The following is a 23,631-nucleotide window of genomic DNA, read 5'->3' as shown; positions in this document are numbered from 1 at the left end:
TAATCTATAATAGAGAAGTCAACTTACAATGCAAAAATAAGTGTGGTTTTGTTTCTTTGTTAGACTTGAACATAGCCTGGTTACTGTACTTAATCATAATTATTAAATTTATAATTCTTTTGGTAAATGTGGTATGATTCTCTCTTTACCATTTTTTTTAAGCTGGGAAGACTAATTTCAGGTTCTTCTATTGCTGAGGATGAAATGACTGGCGAAGATGAAGTCATGGAAGTAGCTTTGGATAGGAAATTGAATCAACAAATTTGCAATGCCATAGATACTCGCTTCCTTTTGCAACTGGTATACCATCTTGCAAATGATTTTTGTATCAAGTGTCATTAAAATTTTCTTTACCATTTATTTTGAAAAATTAATGAATTGTTATTCTTGTCACATGCAGACAAATATATTATTTGGAGATTTTTCATCTGCCAATAGTTCAGATCATGAGCCAGATGACAAGGAGGTTGCAGCTGTTGGTGCAGTTTGTGGGTTTTTATATGTTATCTTCAATACTTTGCCACTCGAAAAGATTATGACTGTGCTTGCCTACCGAACTGAACTTGTTCCTATACTTTGGAATTTTATGAAACGGTGCCATGAGAATGAAAAATGGTCATCTTTGTCTGAACGGTTATCATACCTCTCAGGTGATGCACCTGGTTGGCTGTTGCCTCTTGCTGTATTCTGTCCTGTCTACAAGTAAGAATCTTTTATACTGTTGACTTGTTTAATAAATGCTTGTATTGATGCATGAACTATTCTCTCCGTGCACTAAGAATTTTTTTTTAATTCTAATCATAGTCTAGTAACTCTAGCGTGAGCTTGATGATTGAAGTTGTTGTAAATACCTGATATCATAGATATTTTAAGGGGTCCAAAATGTTTATCTTGATATTTATTTCCTTATTTTTCTTATTTCTGTATTTCCTTTTTAAGCATAGTTGTTTACCCTATAAAAGAAGATTAGAAAATGTATTATACACACAATTAATTATACAGTTCTTTTTCTTTCAACTGAAGTATATCATAACTTGTTTTTCTTTTATCAGGCACATGCTCATGATAGTTGATAATGAAGAATATTATGAGCAGGAGAAACCGCTATCACTGAAGGATATTAGAAGCCTTATCATTCTGTTAAGGCAGGTAATGTTTTGGAATGGAATGCCTATTTTAGTGAGACAAGTTGTTGAAAGTTGAGAGATTGAAATCCGTAGTCCTGAGGGGAAAAAAGTTTTTATTTTTTATCACAAATTGCTAAAATGAGAGAAAAAAATTTCCTTGCACTTTAAGAAAGATCTAAATAAACTGTATCAATTTTTTTCAAGGATGTATATTCATGTGTATATAAGAGTCCAAAGAATTGGACTAAAGTTACGTTTTGGAAAATTGGTGTCTTGACCAATAATAGCACAAGCCTCCCTAAGGTTTTAGTAAAATGCCCCTTATAAATGTATCCCACTTTGCAGTTGCAATTAGTTTTAGAAGTTTGCTGTTTCTGCAGGCTCTGTGGCAGCTAATGTGGGTGAATCATACCACGTCTGCTAATTCAGTAAAATCTGTTCCAGTTAGCCCAGCTATTAAAAAGCAGTCGGAAGCGATTCAACAGAGGGTTAGCATTGTAGTGTCAGAGCTTCTGTCCCAGGTAGAACAGTAGAAACAATCATAGTTGTATATCTAGTTTCATGTTTTCTCTCCTTTGAACTTGGAAGATGTCATGATATTATGATGTTTTGTGTATCTTCAAGGGCATCTCCTAATGCTTTACTTTGGGATGGGTTTATGTTTATTGCTTCTATAGTGCTATGCTATAACTATTTCAAGGGAGTTTCAGAGAGATTGGACAGCCTTACTGCACTTTTATTCTTTTTCCCTTATTGTTTAATTTTTCTTATTCCACTTTGAAGGATATCTTATCCTTTCGGTAGTGGTACTTTCACACTATTAATTAAAAAGGATATTGAGGTTATCCTTACTCTTCTAATATTTATGCAAATTACAAGTTCTTTGGTATTTCTTTTTTGAAAAGGCATCAGTATACATTTGCTACCAATAACCATATGCATCTGAATTTGTTTTCTTTTATCTTCTTCCTAATTTGCTTTTGAATTTCTTCCCCTAGCTGCAAGATTGGAACAACAGACGACAATTTACATCCCCTACTGACTTCCATGCTGATGGGGTGAATGACTTCTTTATCTCACAGGTATTTCCTATACAACTGATATTTAGGGTAATATGAACAGAAATTTAATTGTCAGTTGTGCAAATTATTTCTGCAGGCTGTTATGGAAAATACACAAGCAAATGAAATTTTGAAGCAGGCTGCTTTCTTGATACCATTTACTAGCAGGGTTAAAATTTTGACTGTAAGAATCTCAGTAAATTTTGATTTGATTCAGATATGGGTTATTTTTGTATTACAGATTTAAAGTGGATGGTAATGAGCAACTTTGGAGTTTCAGCATATCATATTATGCCACTGGTGTGTTTCATTAACTAACTATTGTCTATTTATTGTTTTATCAGTCTCAACTAGCTGCTGCAAGGCAAAGACATGGGTCTCAGGCTGTTTATACTAGAAACCGGTTCAGAATACGGCGGAATCATATTTTGGAAGATGCTTATAATCAAATGAGTCAGTTGTCAGAAGATGACCTTCGAGGATTGGTAACGTCCTTTTTTAAGGCCTATGCTCATGTTTACTAACCATTTCCTCCCTGGTCTTCAGAAGGGAACTTGTAAATCATCCTTTAATGCAATTTTCAGATTCGTGTGGCTTTTGTCAATGAATTGGGAGTTGAAGAGGCTGGAATAGATGGAGGTGGAATATTCAAAGATTTCATGGAGAACATCACACGTGCTGCCTTTGATGTGCAGTATGGATTATTTAAGGTCATATGAATATTGTTTATATTTTATGTTTCATGTTTGTTAAGATATAACAACTGTTAGATATAAAACCATTTCACCTAATAGCTTAAGCTTTTGGGAGAGTAGGTTCACGTCTTCATGACATGTTGTCATAGCCTCTATGATCATGTGGTCTAGAGTTTGAATTTTACTACCCTCACTCTTCTAAATAAAAGTTGAATTTGACAACAAAGTAGGCTTGTGCATTGTATTTATCCTTGCTTCTAGTCCAAAGGGTTCTTGTGTAGGAGGGCCTGTTAAATATAAAACTCTTCATGTTCTTTTGCCTGGCAAACCTTTTGGGATAAGTTGATTCATTACAGAACATGACCCTCTACTATATAGCCTAAGCTTTAAGAAGAATTGATCCTTGACAATGTGTTAGTACTTTCATTTCAACACAGTAGCTGAACTTGAGCAGCAAATTGAAGCTTTTTGATATATCCGTGAGTGAAAATATGGTTGCAGTGGGGTGGTTGGTTTGGAATGTTTAACTTTTAAAAGTGAAGTGTGAAAGACAAGAATTCTAGTGAATAAACTGAGCAGTTGTTTGCTAAAGTTTGAATATATAACTATTAAATGCTATTATGCCAGATAACAATGACTAACTGTGTCTGTATTGTGTCACTGAAAATATTACAGAAATAAATAAGCTTTTGAGTTTTGAAATGTCTGCTTGGACATTGCTTCAGCTAATACTCCTTCCTTGATAGTCCTTATATTCATACCTTGTGATTTATTGCTTTATGGCAATCTGAAATTCTGAACATCATTGAATCCAGGAAACAGCAGATTACCTGCTTTATCCCAATCCTGGATCAGGAATGATACATGAACAACATCTCCAATTTTTCCATTTTCTTGGTACTCTTCTTGCAAAGGTATGTTTATGTCCCATTTCCTCCCTGTCTCTTTAATAAGGCGTGTCAAGATGTCCCATATTGGCTTGAAATATGGCCAAAATAATCCTTATAAGATCTAGGCAATCCTCCTCTATTGGACTAGCTTTTTGGGGTTAAGTTTCAGATATGAAATCATAGCCTATGCAGCCTAAATGTTGGGCTACCTGCAGTACAAACCTGCAAACTTCACACAGATGTCTAGTTCTTGGTGCAAGAGGTGTGTGTGTTAAGATGTCCCATAGTGGCTAGGAATAGGGCCAAAATACTCCATATAAGGCTTGACAATTCTCCGCCCTTTATCTAGTTTTGGTGTTGAGTTAGGCCCAAGTGATTTGAAATAAGGTGGGACCTTGGATAGTGGTTGAATCTGCCACCCGATGGCTATTGAATCTTCTTTGTCACGTGGATCATTGGTCTGTATCCCTTATTTATGTATATGCTTTCTTTTCCTATATTTATTTTGCTTGATTAGAACCAAACTTCATGCTTTCGAATTACATTTGCAGGCTATGTTTGAAGGGATTCTGGTTGATTTACCTTTTGCTACATTCTTTTTGAGCAAATTGAAACAAAAGTAAGACTTAGGTGTCTCTGGTTTGTCTTCTTTAGTTAGTTTTTCCCCCCTATTTAAATTTAGATTGTTCCATGCTCAAATCTTGAGTTTCCATCCATCTGTTTACTTGCTTCTTGATGCTTTATGTTGATGTTTGAGATTCACAATTGGTAGCATTCATGCGATGCATAGAAGTCCATCCTGTGTTTGAAAAAGGGGGGAGGGTGTGAATAGTAATTGAGTTTAAAAGAAAATGATAATTAAAGCAATAGGCAAAACTAAAAGATGATTAAGATTCAATGATGAGAAAACTCTAGCCCAAGTTGAAACTTAGCTTTGGTTCTTAGGATTTATCATTGATTTGCATATCTTTTCCTTTTAAACAAATTGATTCGAGTTATTAACAAGCTTTAAAACCTATCTCTTCTTACTTTCTTGATAACCAAGTTTGTTGATTATTTCTCTTACCTATAGGCAAGCCTAAATAAACTCTTAGGATTTAACCTATCAATAGCATTAAGTACTAAAGAGACCCAATTCTAGTCAACAAACATGCAGGCTTGGTTCATTTAGACAAGATTATATTTCTACATTAGTGTTGTTGTTTTACCAACAATTATTAGGACTAATAGACAATTATAGATCTACCGTCTTAATTTGTTTTATACTATCTTATTAATTTGACAAAGGACTGTTTTGCGCAACCAACAAAATAGTAATTCGGTAATAGGTGTTGTAGAAATATAAATGCTCAAAAAAGAAAGAGATAGAGAACGGTTAGACCTCGTCATCCTTCAAGATCTTTGCCTTGATTAACCTTGGACTGTAAAAGGAGTTTAGTTCCTCATGGAATTTATAAGAACTCAAGAACAAAGAGAATATAGAAAGAGAATAGAAAACCTAGCTGTCGAGAGACAAAAGTCTCCTCTAAGAGTTTCTAAGACCTTTTTATATGTAGGGTTTCTAAAGCAGGCCTAGGATATAAAAATTGAAGGACCCTAAAGAATGCCCAAAATATAATAAAGCATAATGGTTCCTGAGTTTGACCCAAAAACATAATTAAATATATCAATTAAGAGGTCCTAATTAATTTTTGGATGTTTCATTTCCACAAGTGTTGTGCTCTCCATTTGGAGGTGTGGTGGTCTCTAACTTCCTATTTTGTTCCTGCATTCATTCCAAATCAGCTTCCATCTTTCTAAAGGTTGAGATTTTTCTTTCCTATATAGAAAATTAGCAAAAAAGAACAATAACATGAAGCAATAATATAAAACTATGCAAATTACTAAAGAAACATGCTTAAATGTCCTAGGCATATGTAGAAAAAGAATGAGAAATTATGACTAATTTGAGATGCATTAATTTGATTAGAGATTAGTGTGCTAATGTTATATGAGGAAGCTATACTTCCTGCTTTCTTATGCTTTTTCTTCCCATGTATCAGGCACAACTATTTGAATGACTTGCCTTCCCTGGACCCAGAATTATATCGTCATCTTATCTTTCTAAAGGTAATATCACTTCTTTGGCTTTCATTTTCTGGCATCTACTTCATTCTTGAGAAAACTATCAACAAAATTACTTTACTTATGCTAGTGACTACTTGACTGAACAAGGTCTCTTGCAAATGAAAAACAGCTCAAGATTGTACTTGCATATGTATAATCTATATAAAAAAAACTATTATAACTATATAGCTTGACATAATATTTTTAATACACACACAGCGAAGAAGGGCTATGATGGCACCATGTTGAATTGTCAAGCCATAGGTTCTTGAATTCATATATAGTATGCACTAAAATTTCAATGGTAAAAACCAAGGTTGTCAAAATCTAGTTTCAATGTTGTAAAATTGTAACAGGAATCTTAAAATTGTAACACAAATTGCCACCATTTATGCCTATGAACATAATATGTATGATCAAACAAATGAAAACTAATCTATAAATTACAGGAAACATGTAACTTAAATTGAAAATTATAAGCTCTTGTACAAGTTCTAAGAGCATGTGGCTAAACAACAAAATGGAGCCATGCACTAAACTTCAGAACCGGAAGAGAGAGTGAACAGAAGAGAGAGCCAGAGAAGATAACCAAAGAGATAGGAGTGAGCCAGAAGAGTGAAGGAAGAAAAAAGAGAGGGTTAATAGTTAGGGAAGAACCAGAACAGAGAGGGTTGAATGATGATTACACAAGAGAGTCAAGGTTCCTGCAACTTGATTAAGGGCATCTACAATATAAGATTGGCTAACTCATTTTTGGAGTAAAATCCATCGTTTCCACAAATTTGAGTGATGATATCTTGGGAAGTGCAGATATCTTGGGAAGCCAAAACACGTTGGATGATATGATCCTATGCATTGGAGCTCAATTTTGTCTTTGCTTAAAAATATTAATTGTTGCATAATTATAAAATATTCTAATTTATATATACATAAAAAAAAAAACAATACATATACTTTTGAAATGTGTTGTGCAAATTATTAGGTTTATTTCTTTCATACCTTTCTTATCTATCTTTAATAGGCTATAGCATGTACCTATGCTTACTACTAAAGCCAGTAAAAATATCTCCTAGAAAAACAACCACTTCCTTGCAGGAGGTCCCACATTGCTATATGTTAGAATATCTTAGATATTTTTTACTTAAGAATTCTAAGAATTATCGGATCAGGGGTGGAATTTTGTCTGGACAGTCCAAACAATTCAATCCTAAATTTCCAATTATGGATATCCAGTCCTGGATTAGTTCTGACTTCTGAACATTCCTCCAAATTGATCCTAGTATCACACCATAATACGTGATATACTACCACAAATATCTAAGATATTCTAACACTATGTTGTCCTCAGATTAGAACTAGGGGTGAGGGGTTTGTAACACAATCACTTTGGGAATTAGTGATAGATTACTTGTAGGGAAGCCTTAATTTTCTCAATGAGTGTTTCAATCTTTTCCCACTGATTCTGTTTTGACTAACAGCATTATGAGCGTGACATTTCGGAGTTGGAACTATATTTTGTTATAGTAAACAACGAATATGGAGAGCAAACAGAAGAGGAGCTGCTTCCAGGGGGAAAGAACCTTCGTGTCACCAATGAGAATGTCATTACTTTTATCCATCTTGTAGCCAATCACCGCTTGAATTTTCAGGTAAAGGTCTAGTTTGGATAAATTTCTAAATAAACACTTATATATAGGAGGGGAAAAAATAAAGAGTTAAAATGAGTCAAACTTCTCTCTTAAACTAAAACCAATTTATGCATGTTAACTTTCTCTTGTCTAGCATCTCCAAAAGTTGAAGTGCATAATTTGATTTTAATTTATGGGAAAATTTTGATTCATTTTACCTCTTTCTTTTCCTGTAAGTGTTGGTGGAGAAGTTTATCCAAACAAGGCTTAAATTTGTTTCAATTTGAATTTCATCTCACTGTGACTGTATTTATGCTTCCATTATACTAAAAATAATTATTTTTTTAGATACGTCAACAAAGTTCTCATTTCCTGAGAGGATTTCAGCAACTTATTCAGAAGGATTGGATTGATATGTTTAATGAGCATGAACTTCAGGTTTTCTTCTATCTTGAGCCACTTTTAGGCCTCTAAAGCTATGCTTTTATCATTTGAACTGCTCTTGCATGGCGGTCTTAAGGGTCTGTTCAACAACCGGATGCTTATCATTTTCTCCTACATATCATAATATACCCTTGCCACTGTGAGAGGGTCGTGTACATAACTATCTTTTGTCTATAGTTGCAAATTATGTTCCGTATGATCCACAATTACGAAGTGAAAAGTATGCCTTGACTTCCTTGTCTTTGCTTCTGTGTTTTTGACCTCTTTTACCTATTTGTTGATGAACTTCATTAGTATGATGACTTTTTTATATATATTTTTTACAGCCAATTTTAATGGATTCAATCTTCAACTAGCTCTTCATTTTTTTTAGAATTTGTAGTTTGTGTCTCAATGTGATCGAGTACTCAACTTGTTTGACACTATTGTTTTCTGCAGCTTCTGATATCAGGTTCACTTGACAGCTTGGATGTTGATGATTTGCGGCAGCATACAAACTATGCAGGAGGTTATCATAGTGTAAGCTTTCTGGTATTTATGTGGGGATTTAGTGAGTAATGGCAAGGCAAGAAACATTCAAATTATACTCTTAAATGAAAAACTTCCCGAGATTGATCTTTTGCTTAGTTTTTTCATATATATAGTTAATTATTAGGTTTTGAAGAGAGATGAGTGAGAATGAGAAACTGAGTTCAGAGAGAGAGAGAAATTAGAGAAATTTTGAGAGAAATGTAAATTGTCTTCTATTGATATCTAAATCAATCAATTAAGTTACTCTTAGCCTAGGAAATAGTGTACCCACTTAATCTATAAATTGAACACACACACACACACATATAGTTGTTGCTAAATTATTCCCTTCTCCACTCAAGTAACTCCATCCTAAATCATCCCCTCTAAATTCAACAAGCTCATAAACAATATGGCATCTATTTTTGCACTGTAACTTTGTAAGGTGACTACTTTCCTTTGGAACAATATATTTGGAGTTCCTGTTGATCACTAGGTTTGCCATTCAACATTGGATCAATTTTGATGCCTCATTCCAAGGGTCCTGGTAAAAATAAGGAGACAATTTTCGTGACAGTGTTTAGTCCTTACAACCCTTTAGACTTCAGAGCATAGCATTTGGTTGGGGCATAGTGATCACATCATTAAGGGGGCCTCTTGCTAAATCTGTTACATGATCTGGTTGTGTTTATATCTTCTGGTTGGTGTTTCACAGAAACTGCATCCAATGTGTTTTTTCTTTCTGCCACACCACATTGGAGGATATCTTGTTCTCTCCCTAATTTTACTTTAATAGAACTTTTCCATATAGAAAACGCATTTGCATATCTTGTATCTTATGCTTTTTAGTTTTGCCATTTATCTAGTAGTCTAAATACCTTTTGAGAAATGTTTTATGTCTTGATGGGAAGGTCAACCATTTTGGTCTTGAACAGTTTTTTTTTTTCTTTTCTGACGTGTGATCTCTTCTGATAGGACCATCATGTTATTGAGATGTTCTGGGAAGTTCTCAAAGGCTTTTCATTAGAAAACAAGAAGAAATTTTTGAAGTAAGATGTATATCGCTATGGGATTTAGTTGCTCTTTTTATGGCATATGTTAGTATGACTTAAATTTATTATCTTTACAGGTTTGTGACAGGTTGCTCGCGGGGACCATTGCTTGGATTCCAATATCTTGAACCTTTGTTTTGCATCCAAAGGTAAATGCTTTGATTGTATTAAAATATTTGCTCCTATTGATTTCTACCAAGACTTGTATATTTTACAGACAAAAGGATCACAGAATGGAATTGTCTGATGTCTCTTCTTGTAGGGCTGGTAGTAATGATCCAGACGAAGCTCTTGATCGATTACCTACATCAGCTACTTGCATGAACTTACTAAAGCTTCCACCTTATAAAAGGTTTGTCATAGTACAACCTTGTCTTTGCAGTTTCCATTGCGTACACGGAAAATTGTTTGTGTCTACTGTTGTAGAGTGGTCAGAATTAAAGCTATTAGAACTAAACTGATAGACTGACATGAGTAAGGAGAAATTCCGTTTGATCAATTAATAGTATATATTATGAAATAATTTGCAAAGATTCGCCAAGACTACATTGGAAACTAAAAATAATCGAGAGAACTGTGACATGGGCTAAGATTCTCTAGATTTGACTTTACAATGTTGTCTTATTGACGCATGAGTGTACAAGATATCACGGAGGATGATCGCTGTGTCGTAGAAATATTGAAATATGATCACAGCAGACTTTAAAAAAATTGAAAACTTTTTTAGCTTATCTGATTTTTATTTTTTTTTATTTTTATGAAAGCTGGTGTGAAACCTTTCTTATATTAACATAGGGCTAAGATATCACTCATTATAGAACAACTTTTCTTTAATATTTCACACTTATTTTAATTCATACATTGTTCACACCCGGTTTACTGCGAATTTTCATGGGAGAACGCGTCTCTGGTTTATGATTTTCGTTTCAACAGTACTATTTTCCCTTGAATTTTCTGTCCTTCATTAGGACTATGAAAACTAAGACAGATTTTGAGCCACAATAACGGAAGCCATTTTTCTTCAGTCGTATTCATGCATCTTCACATGGCCTTGATTGATGCTGTAGGTTGGATTTTATTTTTAACTCTGACAAACTATTCTACAATGCAGTAAAGAGCAGCTGGAAACCAAATTACTCTATGCCATAAACGCTGATGCTGGCTTTGATTTGAGTTAAAAGGAGGTGCAATTTACCGCATGGTTTTGTTTCCATAGCAGTAGAGGATTACTCACTTGTAGACAAGCGTCAGAGTCAGCGGCACAAAGAACAAAAATATCCAATGTAATGAGAAGTGGGGGTGGGGATGGGGATAGAAATGTCATGTACATAATATATTCGTTTTTATCTTGTCTGTCAGTTTGTCTTTAAATGTATATATACCTAAAATATGATCTTTTACAATTCACTTTTTTGCATAATTGGTAATATTAAATTTGTAATTTGTATAGGAGTTAAAATATTCAGGAACTAATAATGTTTTAATCCCTATTTAACTGACACTCGTCCACTTGACGACCATGACAATGCTTTTAATGTTTAGTGTGTTTGATTGAGTTTAAATTGAGAGAGGGGGGGGGGGGGGGGGGGGGTGGTCAACAAATAATGTGTTTTATGTATCTTTTTTTTTACTTTAATTCAAATATTTTTTCGTAATCTTGTATTTTTTGTTCTCTTTCACACAATCAAATCAACTCTTGAGATCATTTGGTTGCACCTAAATATGTAAGAAGAGGAGAAGCTAAATGTATGGACTTCCCTGCACTTCTCCAATTTGTTTGCGTAGAGATAGGCAAGAAATTTTTGAAAATTGCATGGGGTCCATTGCTTTAGACTTCCACTCTCAGATGAGAAGATTTGGGAAGAAATTTGGCCTTTTACTCTATAGCCCTCCTCTCTCATACTTTCCCCCTTCTTTCTTGTTGATGTCTGCTCTTCTCGTCGTTGGAACCACCCTTCCCATTGTTGGATGTCTTTGAGTTGCACAACTCCTCCATGGATTTCATTGAGATCCATGGCGGTGATAGATGTGATGTTGGAGTCCACGCTTGGTGTGCTTGGTATGATCTATTTGTTGGCATATGATGTCGTATTATATCTAATTTGACTTGTTGAGATATGTTTTTTGTGTTAGGTGTTGTGTTTTTTTTACTGAGATCTGCTTTCTTCTTTCCAATGTTGGTTTTTGTTGAGATTTGTTCTCTCCAATGTCATTTTTTAAGAGATATTTCAACCAATGTTTTGTTGAGAGAAGCACCATGCATTTCTTTTTTTTAGTTGGAATGAATTGATGGGATTCACAAATTAAATTGAATTCATAACTGTTCTTAATTATTTGCATTCAATCATGAAAACACAAAATAGAATAATAGTGACCAGTGAGTGACGAAAATGACACATGCTGGAGCAACAATCAAGCAAGTGTAGTGATGTTGTCACATTGCCATCTCTATCTCACTATCAAACAATGGTCTCCTCCACTGAAATTGTCACTCCCACCCTGCTTCATTGAAAGTTCCTAATTGCTAGATGAGATGATGTTGTTGAGATGATATGATGTACAACCTTGGGTATTTCTCTGATAATTGATTGTCTCTACATGTCCACTTATCCTCCCAAAATTTAAACTTATTTCCACACCCAACCTTCCATAATGTCGATCTGTTCAACTGTTGTCCCTGTTGAGGGTGTTGAGATACCATCTTCAGATCCCTCCACCATATGGATTCGATACTATCCCTCGGAGCTCCATCTAGACTCCTTCACCCACCATACTTTGATTCAAGTACCCTTGCCTATGTCTCCCCTTGATTTTGAAACAAATCTCATTTTCACTTTCCTAGCAATGATATATTAAACAAGGTGATGTCCTTGACTCCTAGTCCTCCTTCTTCCTTTGGCAAACATACCGTATTCCATCGGATCCAAGCAATCTTGTTTTGCTCAAACGCACCACCCCATAAAAAATTCCTCTGCAACCTGACTAGCTTGTCGACCACCTGTTTGGGGACCCATTTGGTCTAAACCATGTGAAACTCTTTCACCCAAGGCATTTCTTCTACCTCCATCTCGTCAATCCAATCATTGAACTCCACGAGGCTTCCATCCATCAACCCCCTATGAGAAGATCCTATTCTATCTGCAGATGTTATGATGTTTTTACAACTCAAGAGGGTTAATTACGAAAATGGACTGACTTTAAAAGAAATTATCATAATGGTTTTTTTTAAAAAAAACTTACAAAAATGGATAAATCTTATTTTGATATATGATTTCACATTGAAGAAATCATATATCAAAGTAACATTTCACTTTTTATTTGTTTAAAATATTTTTTTTCTCTAAGAACTTAAATAGTATGTTAAAATACAATTTTTTTTATTTTTTCTAATGAAATTGCATGGTAGGACACAATTTCTATATTTTTTCTTTTTAAAAAATTAAAATTGTATGGTTTATGTTTTTTAAATGAGTTTTATTTTTAGGTTAACATTTGTGATTTTTTAAATTAAAAAAAAACTATTAAAAATGAAGTGGTATATGGATGAAATTTATAAGTTGAACAATATATAGTAATTAATTATGTTTGAAAGATTAAAGATTATAAAATATTTTGCATAGTTTATTGCCTATATGAAGAATTATCACCATGATGACCTTGATTTCAACACACGAAATATTTTTTCAATCTATTTAAAATTGGTTCATTCATTTCATTATGATGGTGACAATCTTGAGATAAGCAATGACGATAACGATATTACAATAAAGAAAGTCTAGCTAGCTCATCGTAGTCGTAAACAGAATCAATTCAACAACAATAACAAGAAGGAAGACTACAACACTACACGGGAAGACCTACATGCGGAGACATCATTCCACAAAATATATTTTTAATATATGTAATATGTATTTTTTTATTTTTATTTTTATGAAATATTTCAAGTATTTTATAGTAGCAACCCAAAAACTTATTAAAAAATTAAGAACAAGTATTACCTGTTTAACACAATTTCTATTAAAAAAATAAAATCATATTCAAATACACGATTTCTATAATAACTAAAAAAACAGGTTGAAATCATATGTGCATATATAATTTCATCTTTTAATAATAAAAAAATTGAAATCGTATGTTGATATACGATTTCATTTCAGTATAACAATTTTCTAAATAATAATATCGTGCTTTGAAACTCAATTTCTTTATGATGAAATCATGCTGTGAAGAAATAGTGCTTCAAAATGCGATGTATTTTTTTTATAATTTTTTTAAAAAATATACCTATTATCATAATCTTTTTAAAAAATTATCCCATTATGGTGCTGGAGCCGAGAAGAGAAGATTGGTCTTCCTTCCTCCTGAAACTAGAATCGTAATACAACTTTTCTCTCTCAACCAAGCTAGTATAAAAACAAATCAAATCAAATCGAAATATTGCATAGAAAGGGGAGAATCCATTTTGTTGTTTCTCTCCTTCATTTCATAGTAATCTCTCAAAGCAAAGAACTGCGGTAATTAACCTAACCCTAACAGAAAAATGGTGAAGGTGCGCATGAACACAGCCGATGTCGCCGCCGAGGTCAAATGCCTCCGCCGCCTCATCGGAATGCGATGCTCCAACGTCTACGATCTCTCTCCCAAGGTACTCCTCATTCTTTTTCTACCATTCATTCTTTCTTGCACTTTCTTTCCCCAATTCAATTCATTTTCCGCTTTGTGCAGACCTACGTGTTCAAGCTGATGAACAGCAGTGGAGTATCGGAATCGGGCGAGAGCGAGAAGGTTCTTCTGCTGATGGAAAGTGGCGTGAGATTGCACACTACTCTCTACATGCGTGACAAGAGCAACACTCCTTCTGGTTTCACTCTCAAATTGAGGAAGCACATTCGGACTCGAAGGCTCGAGGATGTGCGTCAACTTGGGTACGATCGGGTATAGTATAGTATATAGTATATCCATCACCCTTTGTTTATTTCCCAAAAGAAAAAAAAATGAAATTTCTTAATTTTGCTTATGAAAACTGTGACAGATTATTCTCTTTCAATTTGGACTTGGAGAGAATGCAAACTATGTCATATTGGAGCTGTATGCTCAGGGGAACATCCTCCTCACAGATTCTACTTTTACTGTCATGACTCTGCTACGGTCTCACAGGTTCTTATTATGTCTCTCTTCTGCTCTCTAGTTCCTATTTGTGGCCTATATCTACACTGTGGTATAAAATGTGAATGCAAAACTGAAAATTTGCATGCGGGTAGCGAATGTTTTTGGTAGCTTACAATCACATGATCTTTTGTTAAGAGTGAAAATAAGTGTACTTATGGAGAATCAAGAGACTGTTGTCTGTAGCACATTTTTAGATTTGAATTTTTTTTTGTCATTCCTATTCGAGCTAATTGGCTTGGCATATTATGCTGACTGTTTTCTGGACCTTGCTTTTGAAAATGGGACTGATTAATTAACATTGTTTTACTTTATTTTCAGTTTCAGAATGCATTTGCTTGTACTTTTTTTGTTTATGTTCTTCGGGCATGGGCTATCTGCTTATTTAATTTATCTTTTGGGATTTTAAGATTGTCTTTGTGATTAGTGGAATGGTTGCAATTTGTTGATGACAGGGATGATGATAAAGGGCTTGCAATTATGTCACGCCATCGTTATCCTGTGGAAAGTTGCAGAGTTTTTGAACGAACTACTATTGAAAAGTTGCGTACATCCCTAGTGTCTTCCAAGGAAGATGATGCTGATGAGGCTGTTAAGGCCAATGGAAATGGAAGTAATGCTTCCAACGTAGCAAAAGAGAAGCAGGAAACCCGCAAAGGTGGGAAGTCGTCTGCCACATTGAAAATTGTCCTTGGGGAGGCCCTTGGTTATGGACCTGCACTTTCTGAACATATAATATTAGATGCTGGCCTAATCCCTAGTACAAAAGTTCCCAAAGATAGAACGTGGGATGATGCTACTGTTCAAGCGCTGGTCCAAGCTGTTGTGAAGTTTGAGGATTGGATGCAGGATGTTATTTCAGGTGAAATAGTCCCTGAAGGATACATTTTGATGCAGAACAAAAATCTGGGGAAGGATTCATCCATATCTCAACCAGGAAGTGTTAGCCAGGTTATATTTTATTTTTCTATAACTTTAGTGGTATCGTAAATATGGAGGAGAAAATGGAAAAAAACAAACTGCTTACTCAGATGGTTTTGTGGAATTTAGTGTTTACACACCTCTGTCTTTTGATACAGATGTATGATGAGTTCTGCCCCATCTTACTCAACCAGTTTAAGTCAAGGGATTATACAAAGTTTGAGACATTTGATGCAGCCTTGGATGAGTTCTATAGCAAAATTGAGTCTCAAAGGGCTGAACAACAGCAGAAATCCAAAGAAAACTCAGCTGCTCAGAAACTTAATAAGATTCGTCAAGATCAGGTTGGTGCTCTTGCCCTGTTGTCCAAACTAACACACTTCCGGAAAGTCAGCTGAAACCTGTTGCACACTATTGTTTCTGGAATATCTCATTGTGGATCATACTTGGGCAATTTTTATTTTATTTTAATTATTATTAACATGTCACCATGTTATATGCTGTTACACTGAATGTTCAGCCCACTTCCAATAACATCACATTCTTATTTATTTTGTAACAAAGTATGCCTCTGCTTATTTCAAATTAGGCACCTTTCATTATTAAACTTACTAGTCTTAGGATCCTCTCAAGGTTGCAACAGTGGTGTAATTTGTAACCTTCAAATTTGTATGGATTTCAGTTGTCTGTTGCGATGAAACAACAAAGAGCTTGTTTAAATTTGGCATTAATTTGGAGAAGAGAATTAAAGCTCCTGATTTGGGCACTCAAAATATGGTTACTCCCTCCGTCCTTTTTATAAGACTCAAATTAGAAGTGGTGCACAGTCTTTTCTATAAGACCCAATCCATAATGTCTCTTGCGTTTTTTTCACAAAAATACCCATAATTACGAGTCATTTTTCTTAGTTCAATAAATAATAAATGAAACGCGTCAATGTCTCGGGCTCTTTGGAAGTCTAACTTTGTTTCCATGTCTCATGTCACATCCGTGCTTCCTATATTATATCTATCTCTTCCATTTTGCCAAATATAGCAGTTTGGGTTATGCGCTACTCAAAATTATGTTTCTCTTGCTAGATAGCGACAGGAAAATAAGGGTCAGTTTGGTTTCATAAAGGGTTTTCTGTTTTCATATCTTATTTTCATTAATAACATGATGGAAATGAAGATAAACCATGCCTTTTTGAACCAAACAAGCTCTAAATTCCTTATTCTATTTCAGACTCATTGGAGGGGTGAATTTTAACCAGATGTATGTATGTTTTGAGTACTGGCTACAATCTATAAATTAAAACAATCATTTATGATTGAATGTAGGAACACAGGACACAAATATAACTCCCAATAAATATTTAGAACATCTGATACTCAGCATAATTTATCTCATTTCTGCTGTGTAGGAAAATCGAGTACATGTTTTGAGGAAAGAGGCTGATCACTGTGTTAAGATGGCAGAATTGATAGAATACAACTTGGAAGATGTGGATGCTGCTATATTAGCTGTTCGTGTAGCTCTTGCAAAGGGTATGAACTGGGATGACCTTGCTCGGATGGTGAAGGAAGAAAAGAAAGCTGGAAACCCAGTAGCTGGTCTCATTGACAAGCTCCATCTTGAGAGGAACTGCATGAATTTACTGTTAAGCAACAATCTTGATGAAATGGATGATGATGAGAAGACACTCCCTGTGGATAAGGTTTTTATTTATTTATTTAATGGATAAAAGAATAAATTCATTTAAGACTGAAAAAAATTAGAAGAGTAAGGAGGATAATGAATCCTCCTTTAGAAAGAAGTGAACAGAAAAGTCAAGAAAAAAAAAGAAAAGAAAACCAATGAAGCAAAGCTATCCAATCCATTATTACAACCTCCTTAAGAACAAGAGTCATGCTCCAACAAAGTGCACTGAAGTGTAGCATATGCTGCCATTGCCACAAAAATTGACATGGGTTATGTTTAAAACTTTTCTTTTGATCTTCTGTTTTGCTACCTAAAACATTTATAAGTCGTCTGTCTTCAGACTGATTTATTCAGCCTATAAGTTCTTGAAGACATGATCTCGTTGTGCATAAGAAGACTTGTGTATAGTTTTGTGTTTCTTAAACTGTCTGCCATGACATGTTAAGGAAACAAAAAATTTGACTGTAGAAAGATGTCATTGATGTTTACCTTATATCCTTCTCTTATAGGTTGGTCTATGTCAATAAGTCAGTGTTATCAATTTTGCATTAACTTTTTTATCTTGCCATTGTCACTATCATCACTGATTTTCTTCATATTTTTTATACATGTGGATTTTTAATGTTTTCCCCCTTGACTGTTTTACATTAGTAACTATAGTATGTTTATGTTCAAGGTTGAAGTTGATTTAGCTCTCTCAGCACATGCCAATGCTCGGAGGTGGTATGAACAGAAGAAAAAGCAGGAGAGCAAACAGGAAAAAACTGTAACTGCCCATGAAAAGGCTTTTAAAGCTGCAGAGAGAAAGACTCGCCTACAGCTTAATCAGGTGGTTAGAAATTGTATTTGTGAATCTTTAATCTATATTGCAAATTGATATGCAGTTATTAAATTGCTATCTCATAAATAAATTGTAGAGGAAACTTGGAAAAAAGTTAAGGTGTGGTCTGTGATTATGGAAAGAATTAAGAAACAGAATTAGTTTTGCAGACTTTGTCTCATCTCAACTTCTAAGAAGTTTATTGAATCATTACCATTTTATATATCATATGCATTATAAATCGGTTACTTAATTGGGTTTCCATTTGTGGTAGGACATATTTGTGCTCAGGTTTAGAAATATGCCATTACCAGATCATAATACTTATCTTGGAATTCCTCTCATTCTTAATTGCCTGTAAAAAATTTTAACCCTGTATGTTTTTTCTGGATTTTTTATAGGCAAATTTCTTATAATCTGCTTCCACACTTTACTTCTCTGCTCAAACGAAACTATTTTATTTATTATTTTCTTTAAAAAAATGTGATTTTTCTTAAATTTTAATGAAAGGTACCTTATGCTATGGTTTTATGGGAGATAATTGTCATTTTGGCTTCTTTATGATATTTGGCCAAATGTTATTGTCAAGGGGTTGTGGTTTGATTTCTTGTTATTGTTTGAGAATACCTCATTTTAAACCTTAACTTTTTTCTTCTCTCCCAATAAGAAACTAAAAACAGGCATTTCAGCACTTATATAATATAACGCATTGATATGCAAGCTTAGTCTGATTTGTTAATTCTTGATTGCTTTATTTAACTACTAATTAATTGTATGTAATTTTCTCTTTTTTTTTTTTTATCAAATTTGTTTCCAGGAAAAAACTGTTGCCTCAATTTCACATATGCGCAAAGTCCACTGGTTTGAGAAATTTAATTGGTTCATTAGCAGTGAGAACTATTTGGTTATCAGTGGACGTGATGCACAGCAAAATGAGCTGATAGTGAAGCGATATATGTCAAAAGGAGATCTGTGAGTATTTCTTGTTATATTACACTCCTAGATTCCTAGCTCCTTAAGGCTAAAGCTTAGATGTTGATGAAAAAATGTTTGAGTAATAGTGAAAATAATTTTGGTTCAGATGCTATCTTCTTTTGAATGATTCACACTTAACTGTTAACATGTGTCAATATTATTCGAAGAATATGTTAACTTGTATGTCTTTGTGAAAGAACCTTATATTTAACCCAAACTTGCTATATACTTGATTAACAATATTTTGACAAGGTCCCAGATGGCTAGATCACTGTGAATGTTGCAAACAATGGAGAAAATCATGAGAAACTTCCGTTTGTTAGAGTCAGAAACTTCCATTTTTAAATACGTTTTAAAAAAATATACTGGTTTTCGTCATTTGTATCTGCTACATCAGCTCTGTCTCTTACCCCTTTTTCATAGGAGGACACTTTATTCCTTGGTTAGACTTGTTTTCTACATTTCCCTTGATACTACCGGTAGTTATGATATCTTGTTGGTCACGGTTACGTCATTTCTAATAGATGAACTAATATATATTCTCAGCAGCAATTTAAAGCACATGGAACATCTGTGATCACTAACCAGAATTCAGAAATAAAAATGATTATATTCTACTTTAAAATGTGCGAACTTTTTTCTGTTTTTAAGTATGATTTGATTTCTAATTCTCTCATTTTGTTGATTTGTTTATATGATAGATATGTACATGCTGATCTGCACGGAGCTTCTAGTACAGTTATTAAGAATCACAAGCCTGCACAACCAGTTCCACCTCTGACCCTAAACCAAGCAGGATGCTTCACAGTATGTGTTTAACACCTGCCCTACTAGGTTATCTAAATTTACTTTTTGGTCATCAACTAAACCAAATGTTAACCATTACCACTTCCACATCATTTTGGAATGTAGGTCTGCCATAGCCAGGCATGGGATTCGAAAATTGTTACTAGTGCCTGGTGGGTTTATCCTCATCAAGTTAGTAAAACTGCTCCTACAGGCGAATATTTGACAGTAGGGAGTTTCATGATCCGTGGAAAGAAAAATTTTCTTCCACCACACCCTCTTATCATGGGTTTTGGCCTACTATTTCGCTTGGATGAGAGTTCCTTGGGATCTCATTTAAATGAAAGAAGAGTAAGAGGAGAGGAGGAAGCAGCAGATGATTATGAAGAAACTGGTCCTCTTGAAGGCAAATCTGATTCAGAGTTTGAGAAGGATGTCACTGATATAAAATCTGCCACTGACTCAGAAAGGAATGATAATTTGTCGGCAGATTCACACAAACCCCTACCAGAAGACTTCCCTGCAGATGCATCTCAAACTAGTTTGGCCACTATCAATGCTGAAACTGCAATTTCACAAGATTTTCCTGCGAAAGAGACAAGTACGTTGAATGTGGTTGATAGGGAGATATTATCAGATGTTAGTGGAAATGGCTTAGCATCTGTGACCCCTCAACTTGAGGAACTTCTTGATCAAGTTCTGGAACTTGGACCCATTGCTAAATCAAATAAAAAATATGGAATTGAGAAGTCTCAAATTGATTTAGACACTGAACAATATCTTGAACAAAGCAAAACTGCAGTAAGGGATAAACCTTATATATCAAAAGCTGAGAGACGAAAGCTTAAAAAAGAACAGAAACATGGAGAAGAAGATTTGAATGTTGAACATGGAAAGTATGAATCAAAGCTAAAAGATATTTCTGCTAATCTACAAGCGAAAGAAGATCAAAATTTGAAAAAAGGTGGTGGTCAAAAAATCAGCCGTGGACAGAAGGGAAAGCTTAAGAAGATAAAGGAGAAGTATGCTGACCAGGACGAGGAAGAAAGGAGCATCCGAATGGCATTGTTAGCTGTGAGTTCAGTAGCTTACATGTCCTTGCATTTCTATCCACAGACCACAGAAATAATTGATGTTTTTGCCTTATGCACGATAGATGCAATATATTTTCTAAATTGAAGGCACCCTGTGTCTGGGATACGTATCACATGCCTTATTAAGATAAGTCCAGAGATGTTAAATTTAATTAATGCTGTAATCTTTTCCTAAAAAATCTTTTTAGTAAATCAGTTTAGGAGAAAGTACACAAGAGATCCCATAATGAAAATGTTCAAGAACATGTTACTACCTCCCATGTAAGTATTGCATATATCTGTTTTCCAGGCCCCACCATGATTTAACACTAAAGCTGGTTTTTTGTGGTATTGTAGTCTTCTGGAAAATCAATCAAGAAGGAAGAGACATCATCTGAAAATGATACATTGGACCAAGGGAAAAAACCTGGCAGTGGTAAGCCTTTCTATGGTTTCATAACCAATGTTGCTAAAATTGAGTTGACCAAGTTTGGTCTCAGCTTGATAACAATTGGATTGCCTTAAAACTCAGCTTGAATTTATGTGAACCAATTTGTTTGGATTGAGGTTGGCTCAAATAGAAATTGTATAACTGTTCTGATTGGCTTAGCTCTAATCATTTATATGAGCCAATTTGAGTTGAGCTGGATCATGCATTTCACTAATAGGTTCTTTAACATACATATTATATAAATTTGTGTATGGTAATATATATTAGTTTGTATAATATATTTTTATCTTTTTTTTATTTTATTTGACAGAGTTTATGAACCAAACAAGTTGACTGTGTCATGAGGCAAGCTTCTAGGAAATTCTTTACCAAGTCTAACTATTTGGTTCATGTACTAGAGTCTTTGGGACTTAAAAGGGTTGAGTAGTGACCCTGCTTGGTTCATTGCCCAGTGGTGGGAATGTTTTGTAATTCTATGTGTCACTTCCTCGTATCTATTACCTGATTACTGAGATCTAAACTTCACTGTAAATTAGACACAACATTTATATGCCAAGTAGTGCAATTGTTTAATTTGTTATCTTGCTTATTGTATTATAATGTTAATATTAATGTTGATTTGGCAGGTCCTTCTGACGCTCCAAAAGTACCTTCTGATGCTCCAAAAATATGTTACAAGTGTAAGAAGGCAGGTCACTTATCTCGGGATTGTAAGGAGCAACCAGATGGTCTTTTGCATAGGAATGCAATTGGTGAAGCTGAAGAAAATCCCAAATCGACTGCTATTGACACTTCCCAAGCAGATAGGGTGGCAATGGAAGAAGATGATATTAATGAAATAGGAGAAGAAGAGAAAGAAAAATTAAATGACGTAGATTACTTGACAGGGAATCCACTTCCTAATGACATTCTCTTATATGCTGTTCCTGTTTGTGGTCCTTATAGTGCAGTTCAGTCTTACAAATATCGGGTGAAGATAATTCCTGGACCGGCGAAGAAAGGGAAAGGTTTTTTTTTTATTATTTAATTATGCCTTGTTTCTTAATTGTTTTAATTGATGACTAGTAGTACCTGGTAGACGAAGTCTTAGAAAACTATTTTTTAGTTTGTATATTTGTTCTTTCATAATTCATAACTAGTATCTTCTTATGGTGCTGTTAGTCTGTCACTGCCGCATTTGATGCATGCATAGTATTTCTTGCCTGGAGTCTAGGATACTCTCTCTAATCTATACTTTAGATGCTCGAGGTATTGATATTTTATTTCAAGACATTACCATAATTTTTACTCTTTTCCATTTATTTGTATAGCTGCAAAAACTGCTATGAACCTATTCAGCCACATGTCAGAAGCAACAACCCGGGAGAAGGAGTTGATGAAAGCCTGTACAGATCCAGAGCTAGTTGCTGCAATTGTTGGTAATGTGAAAATATCAGCAGCTGGCCTTACTCAATTGAAGCAAAAACAAAAGAAAGGCAAGAAGAGCAGCAAACAAGAGAGTTAGCCAACACATGGATCCATCTTAAGACTAACTGCACCTCACACAGTTTTAATCCTATGTCCTCTGCAACTCTAGTTCTATTTTTTTCCTCTCTATTAATAAGCCCTTGGATTAAAACTGCATGTTCCTGCAGTTTTTTTTTCCAATCCTGGAACCTGGATCCTAAATCCCCAACCCCGTGTAGGATTTACTCAGGAGAAGTTTTGTTTTATTTTTTCCTTTCTTTTCTTTAGCTAGAGTTAAGAAATTCGTATGTTGTATATCCTATTATCCTTCTGAGTTCTAACACTGTAGAGAAGTTTTCCTCCGTTCAGTTCTGCTGGCTAGGATATTTTTGGTTTTCTGCTATTTACTGTCAAAGACCAAGTCACTGGATATTTTTTAATCAGAGGATATATCATAAACAATTTGTTTAATTAGCCAAATTTTCTAAAACCGTTTGCTGTTCGATTGTTTTCAGAATAAAATATTTGAAACAATGGAAGGTTGTTTTTGTTCTTGATTTCATTTTATATTCTGAAAACAAGTAAATATACATAGAAGTGTTTTTTTAATGGAATATTTGTTAATACGAGATAATATAGCGTTATAGTTTGAAAGACTAAAAGAGGCCACTGAAGAGAAGTCCTTTTCTAACTAGTAAAATTATTTGTTTTTAGCATGCAATGGTGTAATTTTGGTCTTTCGAGTATTTTTTAGTCAATTAAATTTCTCATTTTCAAAATTGAGAAAATTTTACCTTTCA

The 23,631-nt window shown here is 34.4% G+C and overlaps 2 protein-coding genes across 4 annotated transcripts in view; both read left to right on the top strand.

The window, feature by feature from the left end:
• Positions 1-10,930, top strand: part of LOC100787467 (E3 ubiquitin-protein ligase UPL6) — a 35,748-nt gene extending 24,818 nt beyond the window's left edge. For both annotated transcript variants that reach the window (XM_006597624.4, XM_003546252.5), the window contains exons 9-26: positions 182-300; positions 401-702; positions 1,053-1,149; positions 1,508-1,648; positions 2,126-2,209; positions 2,286-2,372; positions 2,533-2,673; positions 2,773-2,898; positions 3,699-3,797; positions 4,325-4,392; positions 5,816-5,882; positions 7,358-7,528; positions 7,856-7,945; positions 8,390-8,470; positions 9,437-9,510; positions 9,591-9,662; positions 9,776-9,865; positions 10,625-10,930. In XM_006597624.4, coding sequence (XP_006597687.1) covers positions 182-300; positions 401-702; positions 1,053-1,149; positions 1,508-1,648; positions 2,126-2,209; positions 2,286-2,372; positions 2,533-2,673; positions 2,773-2,898; positions 3,699-3,797; positions 4,325-4,392; positions 5,816-5,882; positions 7,358-7,528; positions 7,856-7,945; positions 8,390-8,470; positions 9,437-9,510; positions 9,591-9,662; positions 9,776-9,865; positions 10,625-10,691 — 1,976 coding nt within the window. In that variant the 3' untranslated portion in view covers positions 10,692-10,930. The remainder of the gene's footprint in view (positions 1-181; positions 301-400; positions 703-1,052; positions 1,150-1,507; positions 1,649-2,125; positions 2,210-2,285; positions 2,373-2,532; positions 2,674-2,772; positions 2,899-3,698; positions 3,798-4,324; positions 4,393-5,815; positions 5,883-7,357; positions 7,529-7,855; positions 7,946-8,389; positions 8,471-9,436; positions 9,511-9,590; positions 9,663-9,775; positions 9,866-10,624) is intronic.
• Positions 10,931-13,831: 2,901 nt separating this feature from the next.
• On the top strand, positions 13,832-23,199 carry LOC100807437 (nuclear export mediator factor NEMF). 2 transcript variants are annotated; one of them, XM_006597623.4, is made up of 13 exons: positions 13,832-14,158; positions 14,239-14,448; positions 14,546-14,670; positions 15,135-15,630; positions 15,759-15,944; positions 17,003-17,296; positions 17,957-18,109; positions 18,918-19,072; positions 19,777-19,882; positions 19,988-20,935; positions 21,292-21,370; positions 22,012-22,392; positions 22,696-23,199. In XM_006597623.4, the coding sequence occupies exons 1-13, from the start codon at positions 14,054-14,056 to the stop codon at positions 22,887-22,889; spliced, it is 3,432 nt and encodes a 1,143-aa protein (XP_006597686.1). In that variant the 5' UTR covers positions 13,832-14,053; the 3' UTR covers positions 22,890-23,199. The 2 variants fall into 2 exon arrangements, with proteins under 2 accessions (XP_006597686.1, XP_014623507.1); XM_014768021.3 differs by lacking the exon at positions 13,832-14,158 and having other exon boundaries at positions 14,297-14,438.
• The last annotated feature ends 432 nt before the right edge of the window (positions 23,200-23,631 follow it).

The sequence above is a fragment of the Glycine max genome, chromosome 15 (genome assembly GCF_000004515.6).
Source record: "Glycine max cultivar Williams 82 chromosome 15, Glycine_max_v4.0, whole genome shotgun sequence".
NCBI lineage: Eukaryota > Viridiplantae > Streptophyta > Magnoliopsida > Fabales > Fabaceae > Glycine > Glycine max.
Note: the sequence above shows the minus strand (reverse complement) of the source record. Positions and strands in the feature narration are given on the sequence as shown.